This window comes from Camelus dromedarius, chromosome 2 (genome assembly GCF_036321535.1).
Source record: "Camelus dromedarius isolate mCamDro1 chromosome 2, mCamDro1.pat, whole genome shotgun sequence".
NCBI classification, from domain to species: domain Eukaryota; kingdom Metazoa; phylum Chordata; class Mammalia; order Artiodactyla; family Camelidae; genus Camelus; species Camelus dromedarius.
In genome coordinates, this window is record NC_087437.1 from 106,226,544 (window position 1) to 106,239,396 (window position 12,853).

The 12,853-nt window shown below is 39.4% G+C and overlaps 1 protein-coding gene across 2 annotated transcripts in view; it reads left to right on the forward strand.

Moving 5' to 3' along the window:
- Window positions 1–12,853, forward strand: part of JAM2 (junctional adhesion molecule 2) — a 52,065-nt gene that overhangs the window by 28,027 nt on the left and 11,185 nt on the right. Inside the window, exons 2-6 of one of the 2 annotated variants that reach the window (XM_010977396.3) lie at window positions 474–539; window positions 5,950–6,057; window positions 7,458–7,610; window positions 9,776–9,978; window positions 12,419–12,518. In XM_010977396.3, the coding sequence (XP_010975698.1) occupies window positions 474–539; window positions 5,950–6,057; window positions 7,458–7,610; window positions 9,776–9,978; window positions 12,419–12,518 (630 nt within the window). The remainder of the gene's footprint in view (window positions 1–473; window positions 540–5,949; window positions 6,058–7,457; window positions 7,611–9,775; window positions 9,979–12,418; window positions 12,519–12,853) is intronic. The other variant, XM_031458229.2, reaches the window with a different exon arrangement.

Consider the following 12,853-nt stretch of genomic DNA (forward strand, 5'->3'; position numbering starts at 1 on the left):
TTCATAGTCAAACATATGTTAAATGACTCATTTCTATGTGATACAGAGATAGGGATAAGTTTGCTAAGCAGCTTATATTAATACATAAGGCACTAAAATAATGAGCTTTTATTTGCAGGGAGCTATATTGATGACACTAATAAATCACATATTAGGCTGAATGATGGATATAACCTCTTGTTCCTGCTTGTGACAATGCAGTGTCTGTAGGGGCAGGGAGGGGGTGAAAGAGATTCATGAGTTCTGCTTTGGGAAATGCTTGAAGGGCAAAACTACAATATAGAAGATGGAAAAAAAAAACCATAGTTTGTCCTGGCTCGTCCTATTTAGATACTTTAAAACTTATGGGGTATGAGTTGTGTGAAACTGTTACCCAGCTTCAGGCCTGTTTTCTCTAATCTTGCATCCCATTCAAACATTCGAAAATGCCCTTTTGCACTGTTTTAATTATCCTATCTGTTTGAATCTTTCAGATCATAAGGCCTGTGGATTCTCTGCCCCAAAAGATCATCAAGTAGTCACAGCGGTAGAGTACCAAGGTAGAGTACCTTACTGATCTTCATGGGCTGTGTTGTTTAAAGACCTCACCAGGGTGGCATGTGTGTCTGTTTGTGAGAAACCTCCACCTCCCTTCACACTGACTCCTCTGCCTCAAAGGCTGCTCCCTGCTGCGGTTTCCACCTGAGAACTCTCTCTCCACCTCCTCAGTGGAAATTCTGGACATTCCACGAAAGACCTGCTGTACAAAGAAGGTCTCTTATTACATAAAGTACCTGCAACAAAGCCAGTCTAATTTGTAAAACTGGGAGGCGAAGATCTCGCAGTTTCCAGCCAGCTAGATTTGGCAAAGGGAAATTAGCATTGCAAACCCTTTGTATTTAAGATACAAAACTCTATGTATTTAAGGTAACATTGATATATCCTATTTGGAGGTAACATTTTGTTATTTATTTTAGCTGCTTAAAATATTTATAAGGGATGAGTTGGTATTTAATGGGTATAAAGTATCAATTTTGCAAGATGCAGAAGTTCTGGAGTTTGATCGCACAATAATGTGAATATATTTAATGCTACTGAACTGTATAGTTAAAATCATTAAGATGGTAAATTTTAAGTGATGTGTATTTTATTACAATTTAAAAAATCTTGTAAAGCTCTAATAACCAAAAAGAATTATAAGCTTTTATAAATTTTACTTCAAATATTGACAGACTACTACTTTTCTGAAGGATCTTTTACCTAGAACACGTTAATAATAGTGGACAACCAGAATTACTGTTTGTTAAATATGATGCTTCTTTAGATCGTAAGCATTTAAGAAACAAGTTTCAAATGTCCAATCCCTCTTCTTCAGGCATGCCTTAGGTTCTGGAGTTGGAGAGAGAGAGGTTTGGAGTAAAGAGACAAAGATTAAAAAAGAGGGCTGGGGTGAGGAGGAATTAAATGAACTGCTATTTAACCAGTGCTTTCAGTAGTGCCTGGCATCTAGTAAGTTGTTCTCTGTGCTTGTTAAGTAAAAATATGCTGTAATAAGAACCAGCCTGTCATTCACTTTAAATAAGTATTTAGGTTAATCAGTTTCTTTTAAGTCCTAATATTTTACATGTTTAAGCTAAGAAAACATTTACTCTTCATCAGGAATTAGTCTGAAATGGGGAGAGGTGGGGAAAAGGCATTAATGATTGGAAGTAATTTGGGAGAATGGAGTGCTTATAGGGAAGACAAACAGGGCTGGGTGAGGTGCCCAAAAGGAGACTGGAAAAGCCAATGACTGAGCACAGTGCGAGGAAAAGGTAGGTCAGGATGTCCACGTGGGACAAAGGAAACGAAGTTAATTTCTCCTACTTTTATTTTCCGGGAGGTTCTTATTGTTGGGTCCAGCTGGATACTGTGCATATTCGTCCCTGGATCCCCAGGCCCTATGCCAAGATACCTGAATTAGGATGCCAAAAGTATACTCTTGAGTCTTAACATTACTTTAAAAAAAATGTATCAAGGAGAAATTCACATAACAAAATCCATCATGTTAAAGTGAACAATTCAGTGGCATTTATTACAATCGCAGTGTTGTGTGAGCACCACCTCTATCTCATTCCAAAATGTTTCCATTACTTTAAATGAAAATCCTGTACCTTTTATATCACTTTAAAATGTGTGTTTTATTTTTAATATAGAAAATCCTTCTATATTTATTGCCATCAAACATTGGTCTTTTTTACTCCCAAATAAGTGTTTTCTATTTTTTTGGTTTCACCTCTGCTCCTTTTAATTAAAAATTACATTTTGATTCTATTTTATATGTGCTCCAATCATTCCAACGTGGCTTCCCAGAAAGCAAAATTAATTTCTATCTTCTTCCACATTTCAGGTCTAGGATATTTTACACAGTAACTTAATTTTACTTAAAGTCTGAAATATTTTATGATTTATGTATCTGCAGATGTGTGTTCCCCCCAATTCATTCAATTTTTTTGTCTCTTGTCTCTCTGATGCCAGTAAATCATAAATTAATTAATTCCTTCTTTTCAGTATGGCTTTTCTCTATCACTTCCCACAGTGATGCCAAAAGCAAATCGAGTAAAATGAGGTCTGCTCTGCTAGGCTTATAAATAACATGAGTCGCCTTACGCAGAGGGTGTTCAATCCTGAGAGCGATAAATCAGAATTTAACAGCGTGCTTTTCTTCACAGAGGTAATTTATGCTAATTCTTCAGAGCTACTTTGGTAGTCTCCATTGTCTTCTTGCATTATGTAAGATTTTTGATGATTTTTAACCTGAGCACAGAGAATAAAATCAAATGAAAAAAAAGAACATTTGAAAAAAATCAAATGATAGTCAGCAATACAGAATCTTAGAAAAATTAAAATCCCTAATGATTCTATGTGACTCCTCAAAGTGATTCTTTTGCTGCATGTTGAGAAAATGCGTTTTCTAAACAAAGAATTCTCTCTTCTCAATCCAGACTGAAACAGATATTTTTGGCAATGTAATGATCATCTTAAGAGAAAAACTTAGCGCATTTTTTTTTGTGTTAATATGCCTGCTTGGAGAAAGTATGACTTATGTCTGTATTATTTTCTTTGTCTCAAACACAGGCAACATTTTAGTTCAGATTTGAGTAATTTGGGGGGGAAATTTGTGATGGTATTAAGTATGGATTTCTATCATGTCAAGACAAGCTTACAACTCTAAGTAAGAGAAGTGCCTCATGGGTGAGGGTGATACTGACCATTTACAGAGCATGTACTTTCTACAAAGTACCATGTGCACAATCTTTATACAACTTTGTGGGATGTGTACTGTTGTTCTAATTTTACAGCTGTGAACATAATCATGTCTTTTTTAAAAAACTTAAACAATTTGCTCAATATTACTCATCTAGTTTATGACAGAGGTCTAACTCCAAAACCCATGCCTTAAACTCTATTATGAATATGGTATAGTAACCCTGGGGGCTAGATACAGAAATTCTGCTGGCCAGAATGTTGAATTTTGGCTGAAATAGAAAGGAGAGTCCATGGTAGCTGGCTCTAAGTTCACTTAGTTCTTTTTCTGAGATGTTGACCCTATGATTCCAGGAGATTTACTATTTCTCACAGTTTTGAAGGTCAAGGTAGTCCCCTGCTTGGAACACTCCCAAAGAACCACATGGAAAATTCTAAATTCAAATTCCTTCTTTTAAAGTCATTGGTCAAATGTCACCTTATAAATGAGCTGCACTTTGACTATTCTGTTTTTTTAAATCGCACCCCCGTCCCCCAGCATTCCCGAACTTCCTGTACTCTGACCTACTCTACGGTATTTCCATAGCCCTCATGACCTTTTAACATACTGTACAATTCACTTTATGTTGTTTCTTCTGTGTCTGACCCCCTGCAAATTGTAAGGTCCCAAAGGGCAGGGAACTTTGGTTTGCTCCCTGTTCTAGCTGGAGGACAGTGTCAGACACACAGCAAGTACCCAATATATTTTGGACAAACTGAGTAGACCATTTCTCCACATTTTATATGGTCAATGAGACTGAGGCTGGAGGGGAGTGACTGCACTCAAGAAAACCATTGGTTACATTTTGTAATATAATTTCTGCAGAGGTTTTCCACAGAGCAATGAGGATAGGAATCAGGAAGAATTCACAAAAAGGAGTGTGTGTGTCTAGGTAAATATATGAAACAATGTGATTATTTGATAAATTTATTCCTAAGACCTAGGAGTATGGGCTAAATAATGAGTGTGGGTGTGTGTTTAATTGTTGGAAACTCAACAAAATACGGGAAGGAAACCTATCTAAAACTCAAGACTCCGGAAAACCACCGCCCATTCTCCTTAATCAACAGAACAGAACTCTGTTTCCTCAGACAAGTCCCTCAGCACGCATTTGTCCGTGCGGCATAATTGTAAACATGACTGTAAAATGATGTCTGTTTGTAATGTAAAGCCTGCTTTCAAACTTTAGGCCTCCTTGAAAGCAACTTTTGGATTTTTTTCCCTTGCCTTTCTTTTCTCTGTCTTACTTTCTGCATTCCATTACTTATTATTCGATTTCTATATTTCTAGCAATATGTGTGGAACTAAAAATAAAATTCGAAACTACATGTAACAGAAAAGATCGTAATTCTGCCCACAGAAATTACCTCTGGGTTGATCTTTTCATACATATTCCTACAGGCTTTTGGTCTATTTTTAATAAAACCTGGGATAAATATTTACAAGTATTCCTCTTCACTCAACTATATCATGTAATATCCTGAGTTATTTTTTTAAATGGCATTAAATCTGCTTAACATCAAAATCAGAGATATGGAAAGAATTTTTACATAATTTCTCTTCTCGTAAAAGATACTGGGTTTTTTAGGTCAAACTGTACGCATTTTAGAGGGAAAAAAAAGTCTTAGAAATAGGAAGGTGACACTCTAGAGAGCCTGGCTGAAAGGTATTTTTAACAGATTTAGGACTAGAGGCTTCTATGTGGCACCTTGAAGCAGCTGGCAGACAGGTCCCGGGCTCCTCCTCCCTCAGTCATCTTGTTTGGACAGTTAAGAGAAGGGGTTCGTTCCTTGGGTGGTTCCAGGAATTCTTCAACAATGCAACTGCAGTAAATTTCCTGTGGTAAAGGGACCTTGGGGAGCTATACTGAGGCAGTTAAACTTGATGCCAAGATTAGACCTTTTAATAACTTTTCTGGACTGAGGAGAGGAGTAGGAGTCAGTCATTTATTAGAAGACCATACTGGGGGAGCATGCAGCTTAGTGGTAGAGTGTGTGCTGAGGAAGCACAAGGTCCTGGGTTCAATCCCCAGTACCTCCATTTTAAAAAAAAAAAGACCATATTGGGTTTGTATTAATGTATTTGCAGAGTTATTATCAAAGAAGGGATCTGATGGAGAATGTAGCGTGTTGAAGGGACGTTTGGGGTGGGTTCCACAGTGTGGCCTGGGCTAGACTAAATGCCTTTCCTCGGCACTAGGTGTGAAGCCCCCTCTGCTCACCTCCGTCCTGGCCCTCATCACATTGGACTGAAATGACATTATCTTATTTATCTCTTCTACCAAACTATAAACTTGAAGACTGAGACTGGGAAGAAAAAGATAAATAATTAATCATAGCTGCCATTTGTCAAGGACCTACCGTGGGTAGGCTTGGCATATATTATTGTATATGAAGACTCACACCAACTCTGTGACATACTTTCTTATTTTACAGATGGTCACTGAGGCTCAAGAGCTAGGGAAAGTAGTGGTGTCACAGATAATTATGTGCAAGAGTCATAACGCTTTCAGTTCATCTTTGAATTAAGCCAGCCTGGTAACTGGTGAGGTAACTTGTGAATGAATGAATGAACGAATTGAAATATCAAAGGATAATTTAAGGATGTTAAAAAGTTTATTAAATAAGTAAAATGTAACTTCACAGGGACAATTAGAAAACAAGTATTTTTGTTGTTGTCCCTAGAGGCTATTTTAGCCTGTAAATACCCAAAGAAGACCGTCTCCTCCAGACTAGAGTGGAAGAAACTGGGGCGGAGTGTCTCCTTTGTTTATTATCAACAGGCTCTTCAAGGTAAGAAGCTGGGGACCTGACGAGGTGAGAATAAGAGAAGGCCGAGTACCCCAGATCCTTTCTTTAACCAGCGAGAGCAGGATGTGGCTGCTGACTGAAAACGTGTCTCTGTAAGTGTGAGATGAAAATAACAGGGACTGAGACCCAAATCACAGCAACCACCACAACAGAGGACAGGGAACAGAAGCGGGTGGACTCCATGGTGGCCCTGGACCCCTCATTTCTCAGCTCATTCCTAGAGTATATAAGGTGTAATTGTTCTCGCTGGCCCAGTAGGTTAAACTCTTGAGAGCAAAGAAGAAAAGATGGTGTCGGGTTGGGATGGAAGGTCACTGCTTAGCTGTGATAATTTACCCTGTTTCCGTATCACCACCGAGAAAGCCATCACTGAGAAGCCTAGGGAGGTAGGACTTAGTGGAGGGTAAATACAATTAACTTTATCCGGCACTTTCTTTTTAAAATTGTTTATTTGTTAGACATTTCTTTACACTCCTACTCTTCTTGTTGGATATATGAGCTTTTAATTTTAAGTGTTGATAATGATGAATGAAATACAATGATGTCTGGGATTGGCTTAAAATAATCCAGCGGTTAAAGGCACCAATAAAATAAGATAGGCCATGCATTGATGACTGTTATAGCTGGGTGATGGGAACACTGAGGTTTATTTTACTATACTCCCTAATTTTGTGTATACTTGAAATTCTCCATTATAAATATTTCAAAAGTTGGTGCTATAACTCAATAACTGTTATGAATGTGTTATTATTTTAAAATACCATGTGTTACTTTCATTTTAGAGAATTAAACAAGTGAACAAATGTTTAAAGTTCATAGAAAATTTAAAATATCCCTCTGGTTCTTATCTGTCAAGATAGACCACAGACAGCAGGGAGATAATAGAACAGCTGTCTTTTCTTGAATTTTCTATAATTGTCAGTCTGGCACCTGAACGTCATACAAAACACGATTTGAATTCCACATACACGGCTATCAAAAACCAACCAAAAGAAGGTGATAAAAGAACCCTCTCACCTCTTCTGTGGCAGCATGGTGTGAGCCACCACACGTAAAGTTACCATCCCAGCTAACTGAACTAGGCTCTGCAGCATCTTTTGAAGATATGAGTATTTTTATAAGCATCCTAGAAAGGGGAGGGGGGAGGACTGAGGACTGAATTCCTTAAAGTAAAATATGGGAATATGGAACTGAACGTTCTTTTGTGAACAGTATGACGTTATAAGAAAAAGAAATTTGAAATAGCACTCATATATAATTTTTAAGTTTTTCAGTTGAGCTAATAGGAAAATAAATGTGTTGGTTACTGAGAGATGAAAGGAAGGTAGCGGACAGAATGTTATTGCATCGTTATTAATGTCATTGTCTTCTTTTTCTAAAAGGTGATTTTAAAGATCGAGCTGAGATGATTGATTTTAGCATCCGGATCAAAAATGTTACAAGAAAGGATGCCGGGAAATACCGTTGTGAAGTCAGTGCCCCATCTGAACAAGGTCAAAACCTGGAAGAGGATACAGTCACTCTAGAAGTATTAGGTGATGTGCTTGTATCTGTGTGATTACTGTTCCCCACCCTCGTCCCCCTCACCCAGCCCTGGGGCAGGGACACAGTTGGGGCCAGGAAGGTAAAGTTATAAAAGCGGACCACCAGCACCACCTTTCCTGAAAAAAATCTTGGCTATTTTTCCTCTTCACCTCATTGGCTGCTGAAATGTTACTGTTATTAATTAATTAGGACAAAATCTCTTTTCACTTACAATTGAAATAAATCTTAGTGGTCCTACACTGTATGTAGAAGCATTTTCCCCAAGGGTTTATCTTTCGGTCGCTTTCAGCATGTCGTAATTCTTTTGCCATATAAAATGTCTCAAGTGAGATGATAGAAAAGCAATAAAACCAAAAAGTAGACCAGAGAAGGACAGAAGTCTTTTTGGTAAAGAAAGGAAACTAGCATTTACTGTGCAGCTGGTATGTGTTGGGCTCTTTCGTGTATGTGATTTTACTTAATCTTCATTGACAACCTGATTTTTACAGATGAGGAAATAGATGCTAAGTGGTTCTCCCAAGGCTGCACAGCTAGTTAAGTGTCTGGACCAGGCTTTGGATCCTGATGGGGTTAACTCCAAAGCTAATACATTTAGTTACTCTAAAAATCACTGATACAGAAAAACAAAAGAAAGGGGAAAAGAAAAAAGAAAAAAAGAACTTCCCAGTGTGACAATTGGTGGAGGAACATGATCTGTTCTGCTCCACAGGTGTTGGTATTAACTGCCAAGCAAAGAGAATAAATAACTCCTTTTCCTTTTTGTACATAGTCCAGGCTCGTTCTCAAATACTAGCACTACACTAGTAGAGAAGAAATTTAAATCAGTAAAACTTGCAGAAGATTCAGCTGGCGTCTTCTGTTGCTCCAGAACAAATGATCAGAAACTTGGAGCTTAGAACATGGCTGGGTTCTCTGCCCAGGGTATCTCGGGGCACAGAGATCAAGGAGTCAGCTGGGCTGCATTCTTGGCTGAAGGCTCTGAGGGGACAATCTGCTGCCAATGTCAAGCGCATTCTTGTTGTTGACAGATTTCAGTTCCTTGGTTGCAGAACCAAGGTCCCCATTCCAGGCTGGCTATCAGCTGGGGGCCACACTCAGTTCCTAGAGCCACTACATTCCTTGCCACGTGGTCCTCCCCATCTACAGTCTAACAAAAGCATGTTGCATCCGTCTTGTGTTTTGAATCTCTGCATTTCCCTTCTGTTACCAACCAGAGAAAACTCCTTTGAAAGAGGTCATGGGATTAGATCAGACCCATGTAAGTAATCTTTGTATCTTAAAGACAATAGATTTGGGACTTTAATTACAACTCTAAAATCCCTTCAGAGTACAATCTTTAGATTAGTGTTTGACTAAATAACTGAGAGAAACTGTATAAACACCAGGGCTGGGGAACTTGGGGGCCCAACTGTGTTAGAATTCTGCCTACCACAGACATGTCTGGGGCGTCCTGGATTTAAGTAAAGTCTGGTTTACAAATCCCTGGGACAGGAATAACCCTAACACAGCTATTCTCTGTGCTGGCCTGAACAGGATTTTAGTTTTGAGTACTGGTCCTGAAAATATCCTCAAGATTGACTTATTTAAATATAGTTGGTAATAATACATTAAAACCATTGGGGAGGGGAGAAGTAGAGATTGTTTATCTAACAAAGAATAGCTGTTGTAGTAGCTAATATAATGTTTGCTAATTATAACACGTCAGCCCTGAGTGGCTTACATAATAGAAGTTTCTTTCTCATGTAAGCAAAGTCTGAGTAGTTGGGCCAGAGATAGGTAGTGGTGGAATTACATTGATCTACTTCACGAAATCATTAGAGACCCAAGCTAATGTAAATCTGGCGTCTTTACTACATAGCTTTCTGGGGTCACCACACCTCCTTGGTAGTGGAGTGGTGAGGAGAATGAGTGATGGAGAATTATACTCAGGCCGGGGAATAGCATGTATCTCTTTTCCCCACGTTCCATTGGCCAGAAGTCATGCGGGTGACCCCATCTGGCTGCAGAGGGGCTAGCAAATGTGCTCTAGCTGTGTGCCTATGAAGAAAGGAGACAGGCCTCTATCACAGACGTCCAATAAGTCCACCTTCACTTGGCTGTTAAAACCCGTGTTTAGATTGTCAATAACCAGTACCATCTGCCGTCCATCCTTCAGTGGCTCCAGCAGTTCCGTCATGTGAAGTACCCAACTCTGCACTGAGTGGAACTGTGGTAGAGCTGCGATGTCAAGACAAAGAAGGCAATCCAGCTCCTGAATACACGTGGTTTAAGGATGGCATCCGTTTGTTGGGGAATCCCAAACTCGGCTCCCAAGGCACCAACAGCTCATATACAGTGAACACAAAATCTGGAACTCTGGTAAGGTCATTTCAAGCGTTGACCTAATAACTGTCTTGCATTTGGAAAAAGAAATTATTAGAACTGCAGTGATGGAGAACAGAAGGCTGATACCATTGCTTGTTAAGTAGAGAAAGGAGGGGGTAGCAAGAAAGATAACGGCGCTCGCACAGAGAAGTGATGGGAAAAGCTGCCCCAGGAGATGGGAAGACAAGACAGAGACCTAGGGAGCCGGGCACACCGAGGCCTGTGCCAGGGACCTGAAACAGGCTGGCATGGATTCATGGTGATGGATCAGGCCAGGGAAGGTACTAAGCACGTTCATTTTTATAATATCAGGGAAGTTCACGAACACTCTCTTAGGGACACGCTGACCTCAGTGCCAGCCACGTGAGAATAGTGACTGTTGCTAACCTATGATAGGATGTCTGTGTCATTAAACTCTGCCATGGCTAGTTCGTCAGCAACAGACTCTGTGACTTGAGTATCTGTTGCTTTGGATTTAGGCAGATTGTCTGATGACTGAAAAGCCTTTCTAAGGAATCCTACTGGAAATCTAGAAAAAACTCTTTAAAGTTAATGACATTTACAAATAAGAGTATTTTTACTGTTTTGTCCCTGACTTTTTAGGGTAGAGATGAGGAGTTTACAAAAAAGATCATTAAATTTGAACCTTTCTATGTTTTAAAAAAAAATTTGAGGCTTTTTGTTTTTTTCATTCAAAATAATATGTCAATTTAAACATGTCTGACTTCCAGCGATGCAGACTCACTAGCATCACTATAATCAAAGAATCTTAAAGGCATGGTAATAAAAATTTTAATGAATTTTATAAGGATGGCCTAATGTTTCCTTTCATTCCTTCAGTCTCCAAGTGCACAATGATATTTAGAAACTAGATCCCCTGGTAACTAATCAAGTGTATTGATAAAGTGACTTAAAAAATCAGCATCTCGGCTACTCCTTAAGGAAGGAGGCCCTGCCCTGGCCCTGCAGCCCAGTCAGCAGGCTCAGTCAGCAGCTCCGAGTGATTTTTACATCGAGAAATTGGGCAGAAAACCTGCAGTCACACTTGGCTATATTTACTTTTCAAATTTAGTTTTTCTCAGACCAGGTGCTAAAAAGCCCCAAGGCAGGTCTGAGGTGAAATAGATTCACTTTCCTCAGTCAACCTCAACCCTTGAAATATCTGTGATGTCAAAGGGAGGCACCAGGGCAGAACCAGGATGGGTTATTTTCTGAGAAACTTGCCAAAGACTCAGTGTGTGGATGACAGAGGCTCCCTTTTAATCACCAGTTATGTGCTGGGAGATCATTTCCCGTTTGAGTCTAGCTTGTGGTTTATACATAACCTTGGCTCTGAGTTCATGGTGAATGGTTTGTAAAGAAGTCTGGCTTTGAGGATTGATTCCATGTGGTGAGAATACACAAGGAGAAGCTTTCTGCTGCACCATGCTGAGGTACACAGGAGGAAGAGGGGTGTCAGTAGTGGGTAAGGAGAAGAGGAGAAGGCTGTTTTCAGGAACATACCTCGTGTGTGGGTACCAGACAGTGAGGATGTGCTCCTTAGAGGATCATGGCCTCTCAAGGATGCAGACAGTGGTGACCACTGTGGTTTTGAGGGTGTGACTGGAGGGTGCTGGAAGGATGATTCTCACCCTCTGTGCTGGTCCTGGCAGGATCCTTTAAAGTGGCCAGGACACACTGCATTTCCTCCCTCCTAACTAACTAACTTCTGGCCTTCCATCCATCTATCCATCCATCCATCTATCCATCCATCCCTTCTACCCACCCTTCTTTCCTTCCTTCCAGAAATTTTCCAAGATGCTAACACTGCTAGTAACAATTATGAAGCTTATTGTATCAAAGTCTTACCTTTCAGCTGCTTTGGCAGGGAATAGATTGAGCAAGGGTTACACTTGATCTTCTCAGAATTTTCAAAAATTCAACAGCTGATGGAATTTATAATCCAGTAAACAGCATTGATTAAGGCTTTCCTAGGCCCTAAACTACTGTCTTTAGAGGAAGTGTTCGTTGTTTACTGCTGCCATAAACTTACTTGTGACTTAGAAAACTGTCCTTTAAGGCCAGCAAGGCCTTCATTTATAAATGGTGTTTCCTAGGAATTAGAAATACCTAGAATACTGAACACTACCATGTGCTGTAAACTTTAAAAAATGCCTACTGCCTTCCTAACGTACTGCTTTCTCAGTATCACACACACAAAAAGACACTTACCCATAACTGTTTAAGTCTTTCTCTGTCAAATTAGACAGGTGGCCTAGCTAATTACTCCTTGGAGGAGTGGCAGGTTTTTAAATTCTCAGCAAAGGTATAATAAAGTCCTAAGTCATTAAAAAAAAAAAGACTAACAATGCTAAATTTAAGGAAAACGGTTCTTTTAGGAGTCTATTGATAGATGTATTGCTTAAAAACATACTTATTTTTCTTCCCCAAATAGCAATTTAATACTGTTTCAAAACTGGACAGTGGCGAATACGCCTGCGAAGCCCGTAATTCCGTTGGACACCGCAGGTGTCGTGGGAAACGAATGCAAGTAGGTAAGCACGAAATAGTGGGAGGGACGAATGGTTTGCAGTTAGAACATGCAAATACCATATTCGAGGGTGGAAGGAGCAAGGGATAGGTAAGGACTGAGTGATTTGAAGGATGAACAGGATAAATGTTTAAAATCAGCTTGACATAACGTGTTACCAAGAGCAAAGATGCTGTTTCAATCCAGCTTCCAAACAAGCCAAGGATACTTATCATTATATTTTACAGATTTTTTAAATTTTTCAAGTATTATTTTTAAAATATGCTCATCTGAGAAATCCTCCTTCAAACAAAAACTAAGAGTCTTGTAAATTGCCCGGGGTCAAGGATTTGGAGCAGG